This window comes from Amblyomma americanum, chromosome 2, assembly GCF_052857255.1.
Source record: "Amblyomma americanum isolate KBUSLIRL-KWMA chromosome 2, ASM5285725v1, whole genome shotgun sequence".
Lineage (NCBI taxonomy): Eukaryota > Metazoa > Arthropoda > Arachnida > Ixodida > Ixodidae > Amblyomma > Amblyomma americanum.
The window spans coordinates 21,449,791-21,463,971 of NC_135498.1; the positions used below are offsets into that span (position 1 = coordinate 21,449,791).

The window sequence follows — 14,181 nt, forward strand, 5'->3', positions numbered from 1 at the left end:
TTAATGGCTAGGTGTTCTTTTTTAATTGTAAGAACTGCGACAGACACTAATTCTTAGATTTGTTTTAATTGAGAATTTGAACTTATGCTGAGTAACCGCTGTCGTGAAGTTTCTCTTGTTTTAGTATGAGAGGAAACAAGTTCCAGAATCTTTCCCTTGCCAGCGGCTATTACATCAGTCATAACAACCCACTTCTTCTCTTCTCATTTCAGCAGTGTGAGCTCAAGCAACAAGTGCGTGAGAGGGAAAGCAATGTCTGATGGAGGAGAGACGATGTAGTGCACAGCAGTCAGTTTGCTGCTGCAAGATTTTCTGTTTTACAGCAGTTTTAGCTGTGTCCTTAATTACCTTTTCAGTGGGTGTGTAATTAAAACCCTGCTGGTTGGGTTATCTTACACATTCGCACCTTATGTTCTTCATTTCTTGCCATGTTATTTAGAAATGTTTTATGTGAGCTTGTTTCCATGCCCAGCGAGAAACCCCGTACAGAGCATTCAGTTCCTGTGCTTATGCAGCGGTACTGCTCCATCCATGTGAAGTTGCTGCGTAAAACCCAGACAAGCATGTGACTTAGCTTTCTGGCCTTGCAGCAGAATTTTTTAGCATTGAGGAAAATTGATTTAATTTGCCACTACTTGCACCAACTTTTTTTTTCTCACATTGTGTTTCCCAAGTTCCACTTGTTTTCATCGTCTACACATCAGTTTCTAAGCTTGTAGCTTGCTTCTGTGTGTTGATGACATACACACACACACATACACACATACACAAAAATGCAGTATGGTACAAATGTTTGTAAAACCACGGAAGCCTCCTTCCTCCATTAGACACAAATCTTTTCTCTGCGCCTTTCATCTTCACTGGACACGAGAAAAAAAAAATGGTGGAGAGTAATGAAGAGCATTGTTTGTGACAACTGTTCGTGTTTGTTCATCAGTATAATTTATCTTCATTGTGACTTTTTGAATGTTGTCTGTAAAAAAAAAAGGATACCAAGCTCAGTGTTGCCTTCTTGACACAGGTTCTTATTTTTATGTTTTTTGCGGAAGTGTCAATCACTCCATATTTTGCACTCACAGTATGATAACTGCTATGTAAACCAGGGCGGGATGCAAGCCCTGCAGCGGATGTCCCTGAGTTTCTTTGTTGTTGCTCTGTCACATCGCTGATGCTATATATATATATATATATACACACATATATTCCTGTTGTCAGCAATGTTTGCTTGACTGTATGTTATGAACCATTTTAGCAGCTGAATTAAAAGATTATTTTTGTGTGCCACAGAAATGCAGAGCTGTGTGTGTGTGCAGAACACTTAATAGCTTGTGAGAAGCAAGTCCTAACAGTGTGGTCATAAGAAAAAACAAGCAGTTATTAAACTAACAACACTAGCATGATTACCCAGAGGTACTGCACGCTAAGAAAAAGTTACTAACCATGAAAACTGTCAAAAGGAGGCCATTTATTCAAGGAAATCGGTGCTCTGGGTACCGTGCATGCTCGAGGCACTAATAGTTGCAGTTGCTTAATCTTTTACCACACTGAAGATGGGGCTCACTAAATTTGCTTCTGCGCACACAACGCTTTTTTTTTATTCTTTATTTAATTTGTCCATAGAGATAGTTTTGCTGGTTCATGAATTGAACCTGGATTCCCAGTGCAAAAGGCACTCTGTAATTGTTGGAGAGAAGAAAGAAATTGAATGTTCTAGTCAGAAATTTCCTTCTAGGTTCTTTATAACCAAGGAAAGGGAAGTGGTTAGTAAAGCACCCTTCTGACATGCTTCACCACATTGGTACGTCACTGGCACCTGCGATATTGACACATTTGAGGGAGTGTCATGATGTGCATCTTTGTTGCCCGCTGTTTTTGTTTTTGCCATGCAGTGATGTACACTCCCGCAATGCGCCTTGTCTGTTCTCTCCTGTTGTCACATGTCCGTGCCATAGGTACAAACAACATAGTAAGCTAGAGTGAAGGTTGCGCAGGGATTGTTGCTTCTTAAAGCACGTGCTGTTGGCAGGCGTCAGTGTATTTTGCTTTGCATATAGGCTACCTGGTTGGTTTACTGGGTGGGCACTTACTGAAGACAGATTTTGTAAACATGGCTCTGCAACTCTACTAAACCTGCTTTGGGAAAATGCTCTTGCAGGTAGTCAGAACCGGATGCCACTACATGTTCTGACCACAAGTAAGCACAGCAGCTCATAGCTTCATTTGTCCAAAATAGGTGCTTGCTGCTCTCATGTAGTGCAGTATAGTGCCATCTGTATTCCCAAAACATAAATAACATGAGTGAGTCTGCACCACAGTCTATTCGAAGTGAGACAGGCCAGACAGTGCACCCTGTCAGGCTGTGGTGCAGGCTGTCTGGTTTTATTTCTGTTTTGAGAGTATACATAAAGCTGCCACACTGCACTCTGCTAACTATATAGCATACATTTGCCCTTTCACAGTAATTTGGATGAAAACTGAAGCATACTGTCATGTTGCATGAGTTTGAGCGAGCAGCAGAAGACATCTGTGCCGCTGTGCTTACTTGGTGGTGAACAGTACTGGAGTGGTCTTATCTTATGCTGCCACATTGAATAAAAGTGTGCCAGGTGTTGTTGTTGGCAAGTGGTAGCATTTTTCAGGCCCTGCATGTACTTCTGTGAAGCACGACCTGAGAAGAATGCCTTGGTATACTCCACGTCCCCTATTGCCAAATCTACAGTTAACAAGGAGCATCACTAGTATTTTGTCTAATGTTGTGAGGCATGATGTTAAGGCTAAAGTGGCGATGTTCTGGGAGCTTGGTCAAACTCGTTTCAGCTTTTGTATTACTTCTGAATAGTCCTGCATAGTTCATGCCCCCCTCATTCTGTGCAGATGTTGAATGTCTGCACTCTTGGGGCTAGCACCATTCTTTTAGGAGACTGGCACTTGCACATGCAGATAAGTGACCCTTCCATGTACATGACACAAGATGGCAACTGGAGGTGCAGAGATTTCCTTCCACTATTGCAGTTAGCTCGTTTAAGTTATATATTGGTAATCAAGCTTCTCGGAGCACATATGGTTAGTAATCTATCCAAGGGACCTGCTAGATCTGTAGAAGAGTCGGCACGATTTCTTTCACTCGCGTGAATGCAAACTTCTTAGGAGCAGTACAAGGCAGCATAGGGATTCAAAGCAAAATAGGCCAGCAGGTGTGAGAAGAGGCATTGGCAGAAGTAGTGAATAAAAAGCATAAGTCTCCCAAGTGTTGAATGCCAATGAAAAAGGATGCGTGACATACGCATAGGAGTTGGTGATTCTTTTTGAGTGTCCTCGATGCCGGAAACTGTCCACATCCCAGGCTGCTTGTCATATGTACCCCCACCCACTCCAGCGTCTGTGTGCGCACCTGTGTTATTCTGGTCATGTTGTCTTGAGGCAGTCGCGCAACATTGGCGTGCGCCTGTGAGCAGAGTTCGCTGTGTGTACATACACTTCATGTAGTTATGCTGTACCCCCAGCAGTGCAGTCTTAATGTACTGAGGAAAGGTTACGAAAAATGAGCAACATACGAGACATGGTAGTGTGCTGTCTTTTTCTTAAAGCTTTCACTTGTAAGCGCTACCCAACTATAACTACTCTCTAGTTTCTTCTCTCACCGTCTCTACTTCAAGTGAAGTATACCAGTACAAATACCACCCCCAAGTCCAAGTGTGATGGGCGTCTGTGAGCGCCGTTAGATGTGGAGGAACCCAGAATCGTCGTTGCTGTCACTCTTGCTTTGCAGAGGGAGAGAGAGAAAAATTTTTTGGTCTGCTTGCGAGTACGCCATGTCTTCTGCATTGAGCTACAAATTTGGAGACATAGATTTATTATGTACCTATAATTCACCTTGTCCAGTTCCAGAATAAGCCCAACTCAAGTGATGCCTCATTGTGTCAACCTCCACATGAGACCAGCTATTCTCATATGCATCTTTCAAATTAAAGGCACCACATGCCTTTGTGTCTGAATCCACACGACACAAATAATGCAACAAGCCAAACACTCACTGTCAGTCCTGGCAGAACTTGGGTAGCATATATTTCAAGTTGACTCAGATTTTGTGTACTCCTTTCCATGCAAAATAAAAATAAACATGCTTGAGGCATAACTTCCCACATTTGCAAAAAAAGGTGGTGGTACACTAGAGGCACACTTACTTCAAACATCATGGCTAGAATGCCTTCTGTAAACAAGCAATGTAGCATTAGGTTTGATTAACTGCATTCCCATATTGCTATTATAGTCTCTACACATTTGTGACAGAGCAGAGAGATGTGTCCACTTGGGGAAGTGGCTGTGGACACAGTCGTTACAGTGATTTCCATGTTTGTTTAGAAATGCACGTGAAAAGCATCATAAATATCAGAATTGGCAGCTTTTTATTCCAACTACCTTCCATTAACATTTAAATTTGTATTTGCTCATGCCATGATTTCTACTTGCCTGCCTTTTCGAAGAGTGCACCGAAAAGAGCATGCTTGTTTTTTAATTTCCATGCTACAGCCATGACTTCACACAAGAGCTTCAAGAACAATGCTGGAAATATTTGCTGGGTTTCTTCAGTGCAAAATTTTAGTACACTACACATGCCAACAAGTAAAAAGAAAAAAAAAGGAATGCTTTTGGAAGTACTGCAGCAGTGGTACGGCCAGTACAACATGCAGCCTGTATTGTTGACTAGTCTTCGGGAATCTCAGTGAGCAGTGAATCTCATAGCTGCAGAAGTGCAGGCTCCCAATGGAGAGGTAATGGATTATGTCAAGCTGATTGGGGAAGCAGCATTCAAGCTGACACATCAGTCTAATCGGTGACAGCTGAACCAAGACAGACAAGGAAAGCGTGAAAGCACATCCGAAGGAAAAGCGAGCATAGTCAAACACTTCTCTCTCTCTCTCTCTCGCCGTCTTTCTGTCACTCTCTAGTACCACTCCTATATACACATATATAACTATATTTGTGCTCAGACCTTCATCGCGAGATGTGAATAATCGTGATAGCACAAGATGTCGCCATGTTATGTTCTTCTTTCTTAGTGCTGTTCATGTATGGCTGGATCGTCCAGCGCCAATACAGGGCCGTCAGTGCAGACGTTGCCACGGCTATTACCTGAGCCCTCTTGGAAGGGAAAATTCGAAGATTTCTTATTTTTCATGTGGAAACTGTTTTTCTACTGTTGGCCCCATGTCCTTCCCTTGTCTCCTTTCCTCCGTTCTGCTCGATAAATATGTGGTGTCCATAGCTGTTTTGTAATTTCTACCTAGGAGTCACTTGTAGAGTTTGTTAAGAGCCTCGTGTTAACGATTTTTTACATATATATAATATATAAATATATATATAATATATATATTTACTGCCAGTTCCTTGGTATTTTTGACGACTGAATATTTTTGCAACAGTTGCAGTTTTCTTGTTTTTTGGTTCATGTTTTTCACCAGTCTAGCCAAGACGTCTTGATAGCGAGTGAAGAAAAACTGCACGATCGATGCCGGTCAAAAGAAGGTGATGCAGTCGGAGTGTTGAAGAGGATAGCGTTGAAAAGGACAGACATGTTAAACAGCTGTTGAGAGCAAGAAGTGCTGGCTCGGAGGTGGAGCTAGTAAAGTCGTCGTAAGTTCTGTGAACATTTTCTTTTTCTTTCTCCCCCTTTCTCTTAAATTGTGGGGCAGAGGAATGTGTGATAGTTGAAGGACGCTTCAGTTATACCACAGTGCTAGTAGACATTGTCTTGAGTTGCTGTTCTTCTTGTGCCGCAATGACTTTTTCTTGATCTCATCTGTTACCCCCAATGCCATCATTATCACTGATTTCTCATGCGTGTTTCTCGCTGTGTAAAAACCACAAAAACAAATAAAAACTATTCTTCCTTTGAATGTCCTCAATTCCTTTTATTTTGTCATTGCATCGTGACTGCACCATAAGATATAAAGAAAGGCAACACGTTTCTCTTTTATAATCACTCCAACGATAAGAAGAATCACATGCTGAAATAATGGTCTTGTGGTTCTCTAGAGCAGGCAAGCATACCATAGCAGCACCTTGCTTAAGGAATGCACTCTCGTGCTAGTTCAAGCATTATGAGCCAGCGCGGTAGTACAGCAGCACTTAGAGTCATACTACAGCATTTTAAGAACAAGAACAAAACGCATTTTTTTTAGTATGTTCACGCTTTTGAGTACTTGAACGGGAGAGAAATGAGTGACTAAGGTTGTTACACAAAAAAATTTAAGGCCTTATCTAAAACTGTCGTCTGCAACTAATTAAAGTTCGCTGCCAAACTAAAATATTTTGCAAAGCAAAAAAGGGAGACATTTTTACCAGTATCATTACAAGAGACAATAATATTTTTTGGCAATTAGCGGTTTCAACCTCAATGTGACGTACCAACTATTCAGCAGTAAAGCAACAGTATATGATTGTGTTAATTTCTAATCACGGATTTGTAATCTTGAAATAAGGACATCATGATGGTCACCAGGAGCAAGTATAAAAGTTAATATAACATAGGATCTCCTAGTCAACATACCCTAAGATTTTTTTTTTTAAAATGTGCATTCTTCAACTACACAACCAAAAAAATTATTTTACATTTGGGGTACAACAGCTTATTGGATACTGCCTTCAGAGCTCGGACACTAATAAGAAAGATTTAGAGCATTGTGAGAGACATCTGGTTTGAGTGTTTGCAACCAGATACCTTTACTGTATTCCAGTAACATGCGTTGTGGGGCTAGTTGGTGAGCATTTTCCATCTTTTTTGCCCTGCATGTGCCAATCTGATTATCCCTTCCCTTTTTGGGTATAAAAGTCATCTTCTTTTTCTGAATAAATAGTTGCAAGTTGCACCCTGTCCTGTCCTTCTCGTCCTTATTATTGTGTCTGTGTGCAGAAAAAAGAATTCTGACCTTTAATGTACTTTTTCCAGAAAAAAGAATAAATTGAAGCCGATAAAATATAATACCAGATAACAGTACCAACAGTACCATCTGTGCCTGGGCCTGCTATATCAACAATGGTTTCAACTAAGCTCTAATGAAAATAAGACTATTTCGAGTTGCTTCTCAGCGAACTGGGCAGTTGAGTTTTGCATCGGTGCTGGCACTGTGATAAGAGCCAATAACTGCAAGCCGACAGCATACAATCAGCAGCAAGTCACTGGTGCTTGTCTATGGCTGAGGCATCCATTTTTGTTTCACTAGAGCAATATGCAATCGAGAGACACATATTGTCACTGGTATTTTTAAAATTTCGCTAACTTTCCTTACATTTCCATTTTCTGTATTTGTACATAGTGTATATTACCCCCTACCCCCATCCTTTCTTACTATCACTCACGCCCTTTCTTTCCCTCTCCCTGTCCTTTTATTCCCGCTAGTCACAGCTCAGGTGCTTCAGGTTTCGATGGCAGATGCAGATGCCCAGGCTAGCAACACCTTTTCCTCCTATTGTTATTTTAATAATAAATAGCCACTAACAGCTACTACTACTTTCCTTCTTGATAAAAAAGAAAGGCACGCATTAAAAAGATAGCCTATAACTTCAGTGGTCCAAACATATATACAACAGATAAAGACAACTTACAAATTAATGTTGCACGATTAATAAGAGAGCACAGTGAAATAATGCCAACTATCAATTACTGTGCCTCACAAATTCACTAAAGTCCGTAGTGCTATGCCTTTCTTTACACCTTGGTGCATACTGCCTGGCGCACATAAGAATTATTGTACCCTCCATCTTGCAAAACATCTTCATTGCTGCTGTTACAGTACTAACACCAACTTCAGCACAGCTCAGTGCAAAGGCAGCCTATGCTATAGACATGGATCTCGTGCTATAACTGGCTAACATAGACGTACAGGGCCTGCAATGGTTCACTACTACAACACAGTATACACAAAGTTGTTTAATTGCATACCTACATGAAGGATAAACATAAAATGCTGGGCTTTTATTAAACTATGCAAAATATCTGAAAGATAACACGGCTGTTCAAGCCTTCTCTACTAAAATGAAGCAGACACTTGGGGATTACTCATATCAAATTTTTTTTAACCAAGAATTTCATTTTCGAGATGGTGCACCGACCTCGCACAGTACATGGATCTTCAGCATTTCACCTCCGTCGAAACCTGACCGCCACAGCCAGGACCGAGCCTGCGTCTTTTGGGTCAGCAGGTAAGCACCATAACCACTGAGTCACCGTGGCAGCTGTTCATGGATGGCATCATCCATCATTTTGTAGGCGTCATTAAAACTGAATGCAGATGTGCCCTTTTGTTGCTTTCACACACAGTAAATCTGACCGAATGGCACACATATGTGGGTGGCACCGGAGTGTTCCAACATCATGTAAACAATATTCTCATATCTTGAAAACGAGCCACTGTGGTGGCTCAGTGGTTATGGTGCTCGGCTGCTAAACCTAAAGACATGGGTTCAATCCTGGCCATGGCAGTTGATGTTAATGGAGACGAAATGCTAGAGGCTCGTGTACAGTGCAACGTCAGTGCACGTTAAAGAACCACAGATGGTCAGAATTATCCAGAGCCCTCCACTACGGTATCCCTCATAGCCCAAGTTGCTTTGGGACAATAAACCCCATTAAACCAAGCCAAACCAAACTATCCGTGACACGTCATTTATACAAAAAAAAATGTATGCTGTTTTCAATACAGTGTACACCCCAGCCTCAGCTCCTGTGCAGAGCTAGCATAGTTATCACACACACTAGTGTGAGATCTATACATTTTTGTTCAATTCTGATGGGACTTTCGCTTTGGGATGGCCTTTTCCAGTTCACTCTTGCAACTACACATGCCACTCATTAACACGACCACTTCGTCACTTCCATGCCAACTTTGTACGAAAATGCATGAAAAAGAAAGAATGTACAATCTCTACGGAGTAAATAGCATTTTATTGATGACAAATCTATTCACACCTCCAAGATGGCCTACAAGCAACTTCAAGTAATTACCTTCGAAATACAATCAATCAAACTTTGGCTTGATATACTGAACATTGCTCCTGTGCTTGCGCATCAGTTCAAGCAGCTTTTCCCTTTTCTCTTCAGGAGTCTCTGGCCTCGGCCTGTTGCGCAACTTCTCCAGCACTCCTGTTACAAACTTCTCAGCATCAAAAGCCTGTGCCTCGTGAATCTGAGCCAGAAGCTCTGCCCTGAAAGCTTGCTCCTTAAGCTTTTCACGGCGATACCTTCGCTTTGCCCACAGAGCGTACATCCTTTTGCGCAGCTTCCTAAGCTTGTGCTTCTTCATTTTTTTCCGCCGAATGATCAGCATGTTCACAGCACGCTTTTCAGTGACACTGCCCGTTGGCTGCGGGTCTGTTTTTTCTGCTAGGTCATTAGAGTTTGTGTCACTTGATGGGGCTATGACCTTTCGATCCCCAATGGCAACTGTTGGCTTCAAGAAGGATGGAAGAGTGTAGTCCCATGGTGTTCTCAGCATTGGTAGGATAACAGGGTTCTTGACACTTGGTGGGACATACACAACACTGCGATTGACAGATGGGGTTGCTGGCGAACACTCTGCTGTGACTTTTACCTGACAGCTCACAGGCAGACATGTGGTGCTGCTTTGAGCAAGCTGGTTCAGGCTTCCTGAAAAAAAGAAATCATTCACTTGCTGTAGCAGGAAGCAGACCTTCCCACAAGCAGTTTCACTTGACAGCTACACTACATATTACATCACAAAAAAGCATTTAAGCATCACCTAAGGTAGCATTCTTATTTGATAAAAAAGGAAAGCAATGACTCCCTTGTGAAGCAAAGGTCAAATAGGTCTAAGTGGTCTGTGCCCCAGAATAGAATTAGAATGCATGAGTTGCCCGAGAGGAAAAGCAAGGGTATTCATTAAAGATACATAGGCAGCATGATGGACAAACCTTACTTTTTCGCATAGATAGCAGGGAAAGATGGGCAAGTTGGTGGTTCAAACTTGTATGCATAATGTAACCACACGAACGACAATCGGCGACAATCCAATTCCACAACCCGCGCTCTGTCCTGTCCGTTTCCCTCTTCGTTCCTTGTCGTTCGCGTGGTTACAATAAGCTTACTTTTTAAAATGTAAAACTTACCATTTTGTGTTTACTGCATGACTCAACTATCAGTAGCACTGATATCGATTTACCAGCTACCTCGTTGCGCGCTAGTAATTGTTCCCTATGGGATAGGCTCTAGAAATAGCAGGGGAGAGTTATTAGTCGAATTCGCGGATAGAAATAATTTACGGATCATGAATACCTTCTTCCGCAAACGAGAAAACAGGAAGTGGACCTGGAAGAGCCCCAATGGTGAGATTAAAAATGAAATCGACTTCATACTATGCGCTAAACCTGGCATCATTAAGGATGTGGCCGTCCTCGGAAGGGTGCGTTGCAGCGACCATAGAATGGTAAGGTCTAGAATTAGCTTAGACTTGAAGAGGGAACGGAAGAAGCTAGCGAAGAAGAAGCCCATTAACGAGTTAGCCGTAAGAGGGAAAGCACAGGAGTTTAGGATAGCGCTGCAAAACAGATACTCGGCTTTAACTGAGGAAGATGATCTTGATGTTCATTCAATGCACGATAACCTGACATCAATAATTACGGAGTGCGCAGTAGAAGTAGGCGGTAGGACAGTTCGAAAAGATACCGGGAAGCTATCTCAGGTGACGAAAGATCTGATTAAGAAGCGCCAAAACATGAAGGCATCTAACACTACCGATAGAATAGAACTAACGGAGCTATCAAAGTTAATAAATAAGCGCAAGGTAGCCGACATAAGGAAGTTTAATATGGAGAGAATCGAGCATGCTATAAAGAACGGAGGTAGCCTAAAAACAGTGAAGAGGAAACTAGGCATAGGCAAAAACCAGATGTATGCATTAAGAGACAAGCAGGGCAATGTCATTAGCAATATGGATAAGATAGTTAACGTAGCCGAAGAGTTCTACACAGACCTGTACAGTAGCCAATGTAATCAGAGCACTAATGAGAAAGACAGCAGTGCACAGCAATGCGTCATCCCGCCAGTAACGAAAGATGAAGTAAAGAAAGCCTTAGAAGCAATGAAAAGAGGAAAAGCAGCTGGGGAGGATCAGGTAACAGCAGATCTGTTGAAGGATGGAGGGGACATCGTGCTAGAGAAACTAGCCACCCTGTATACGCAATGCCTTATGACCTCGACTGTACCAGAAGCTTGGAAGAATGCAAACATTATCTTAATTCATAAGAAGGGAGACGCCAAGGACTTGAAAAATTACAGGCCGATCAGCTTACTATCCGTTGCCTACAAAGTATTCACTAAGGTAATCGCTAATAGAGTCAGGGCAACGTTAGACTTTAATCAACCAAATGATCAGGCAGGCTTTCGTAAAGGATATTCCACAATAGATCATATTCACACTATCAATCAGGTGATAGAGAAATGCGCAGAATATAACCAACCTCTATATATAGCTTTCATTGATTACGAGAAAGCATTCGACTCAGTGGAAACCTCAGCAGTCATACAGGCATTGCGTAATCAGGGGGTAGAAGAGCCTTATGTCAAAATACTGGAAGATATATATAGCAACTGCACAGCTACTATAGTCCTACATAAAGTCAGCAATAAAATTCCAATAAGGAAGGGCGTCAGGCAAGGAGACACTATCTCGCCAATGCTGTTCACCGCATGTTTGCAGGAGGTATTTCGAGGCCTGAATTGGGAACAGTTGGGAATAAGAATAAATGGAGAATACCTAAATAATCTGAGATTTGCTGATGACATTGCCTTGCTGAGTCACTCAGGAGGTGAACTGCAAATCATGATCAACGAGTTAGACAGGCAGAGCAGATCGATGGGTCTAAAAATTAACATGCAGAAAACCAAGGTAATGTTCAACAGCCTAGCAAGGGAACAACAGTTCACAATTGGCAGCGAGAGCCTAGAAATGGTGCCGGAATACGTCTACTTAGGGCAGGTAGTGACAGCTGATCCGGATCATGAGAGGGAGATAACTAGAAGGATAAGAATGGGGTGGAGCGCATATGGCAAATTCTCGCAGATCATGAGTGGCAGTTTACCAATTTCCCTCAAGAGGAAAGTGTACAACAGCATAATCTTACCGGTACTCACCTACGGGGCAGAAACGTGGAGGCTAACGAAAAGAGTTCAGCTTAAGTTAAGGACAACGCAGCGAGCCATGGAAAGAAAAATGATAGGTGTAACGTTAAGAGATCGGAAGCGGGCAGAGTGGGTGAGGGAACAAACTCGGGTTAATGACATCCTAGTCGAAATCAAGAGAAAGAAATGGGCTTGGGCAGGGCATGTAATGCGAAGGCAAGATAACCGCTGGTCTTTAAGGGTAACGGAGTGGGTTCCAAGAGAAAGTAAACGTAGCAGGGGGCGGCAGAAGGTTAGATGGGTGGATGAGATTAAGAAGTTTGCAGGCAAAGGGTGGATGCAGCTGGCAAAGGATAGGGTTAATTGGAGAGACATGGGAGAGGCCTTTGCCCTGCAGTGGGTGTAGTAGGGCTGATGATGATGATGATGATGAATTGTTCCCTGACAAGCCTGGTTTAGCCCTGTCACCTCTTGCACATGATGATTTTGTGTACATCAGTACAAATATTGTTCAACCAACATTTCACGATTTAAATATACAGTTGACATTAGTATGCATAGCTAAAGACAATGACATAATATTGTGCAAATCAAACAATCCAAAACTGGTCTCTGTTACACAAGCTGCAACAGCAAGCACGAATGAACCGGTTTGCAGCAAACTTAACCGTAATCAGTGATTTTGAATGTTGCTCATATGCTTCCACAAACCTTTGATAAATGTTCCTCTTAGTTACCAACTACTTTACATATGATCAAAAGTTCTCCTTGCACATGCAAACTTGCTAAGTATACGTCCTCTATGAAATACCTTGCTTAACCTTTGATGGCACCTCACTTGCATGTAACGGAAGTGTGTCAGAAGTTTTGGGGACTCTCGTTTGTCATGCTCCCTAAAGTATTTTTGCTAATACCCAAACACATGCCTTAGAACAAAGCATAATGCATTATGCAATAAAGTGTGCAGTATAATGGCAAAACAGAAGAAATTATGCTCCACGTTCTTCTCTGAATGTTGCATGTGATTTTAACTTGCCTGGTGCCACCGTTGTGTTCAAAGCCCCAAGGTTGACAAATTTACTACAAGTTGCAGCCATCCTTTAACGAATTACCTTTTAGTATCTTTGGTGTTAAAATAAACTGCAAATTGAAATAACCATTTAAATCAGCTTGTACCCCAGAAAACCATACTTGCAAAGGCTTTTGTTCCACGTTTGTTTGCTTTTTTTTTTCATTGCACGGCTTTTTAGTTCTTTGTGATAACTATATGAATGTCTGCTCCGGTGGTAATGCGCGTCACTCAATTCGCCTGTTTTGCATTACTGTTTTCATTCTGTGCCACTTCCCTGCCATCTGTTATGAGTTGCTCTGATACGCTTCACCGTCTACTGTGCGCGGCTAATACATTATTAACTGAAACCAACTTCACTTATAGTGTCCACGAAGCTTAACAAGTTGTAGCGTTCTTCAAAAAGCTGCGTTGCGAAACTTACTTCTTGGCGCAGAGATGAGACAAGCATTCTTTGCAGCGCAACCAAGTTCAGTCGCTGCTCGCTTAAAAGCCCGTACGAAAGCCATGGCCAGGCTCGTTTAGGCGCTGCAAAAAGCACGACGACGTGAAGCACTCGACCGGCCACAATAACTACACCATACACCCGGCTCCACACCACAGCGTGGAGCAAGTGCATCGCATCGTTTACTTAAAAGTGACACTACGCATTTGCTGGAAACAGAGAACCACATGAAAAAAAAATCCGCTGTGAAAACTTACCTTTCGTACGGCGATCACATCTACAACTCTACAGACTACAACTAAAGGCTCATTTCAAGGGTCGCAGCTCGCACGAACATAGAGCGCACGAGGACCATGATCGGCTAGGCTTCGCTTTTGTCTTAGTTTTGAGCGGTTTGAAAACATTGAACCGTTACTTGAAAAACTAACAGCAGTATTTGTAAAACTACGGAATCATAAAAAATATTGACGAAGCATACGAAATGTAAGTTGAGTATTCAAGCACATTGTAATTATACGGCGTAAAGCAAAC

The 14,181-nt window shown here is 42.2% G+C and overlaps 2 protein-coding genes across 6 annotated transcripts in view; one reads left to right on the plus strand and one right to left on the minus strand.

Moving 5' to 3' along the window:
- The window catches only part of Camta (Calmodulin-binding transcription activator), a 388,479-nt gene extending 381,919 nt beyond the window's left edge, over positions 1-6,560 (plus strand). For 3 of the 5 annotated variants that reach the window (XM_077653404.1, XM_077653406.1, XM_077653408.1), the window contains one exon: positions 213-6,560. The gene's annotated coding sequence lies outside the window, so the exon portion shown is untranslated. The remainder of the gene's footprint in view (positions 1-212) is intronic. The other 2 variants (XM_077653405.1, XM_077653407.1) reach the window with 1 other exon arrangement.
- Positions 6,561-8,925: 2,365 nt separating this feature from the next.
- Positions 8,926-14,047, minus strand: LOC144120746 (uncharacterized). Its single transcript, XM_077653411.1, has 3 exons — positions 13,908-14,047; positions 13,630-13,733; positions 8,926-9,646 (listed from the first exon to the last, which is right to left on the minus strand). Exons 2-3 carry the CDS (start codon positions 13,712-13,714, stop codon positions 9,018-9,020), a joined length of 714 nt encoding a protein of 237 aa, XP_077509537.1. The 5' UTR covers positions 13,715-13,733; positions 13,908-14,047; the 3' UTR covers positions 8,926-9,017.
- Between the last annotated feature and the right edge of the window lie 134 nt (positions 14,048-14,181).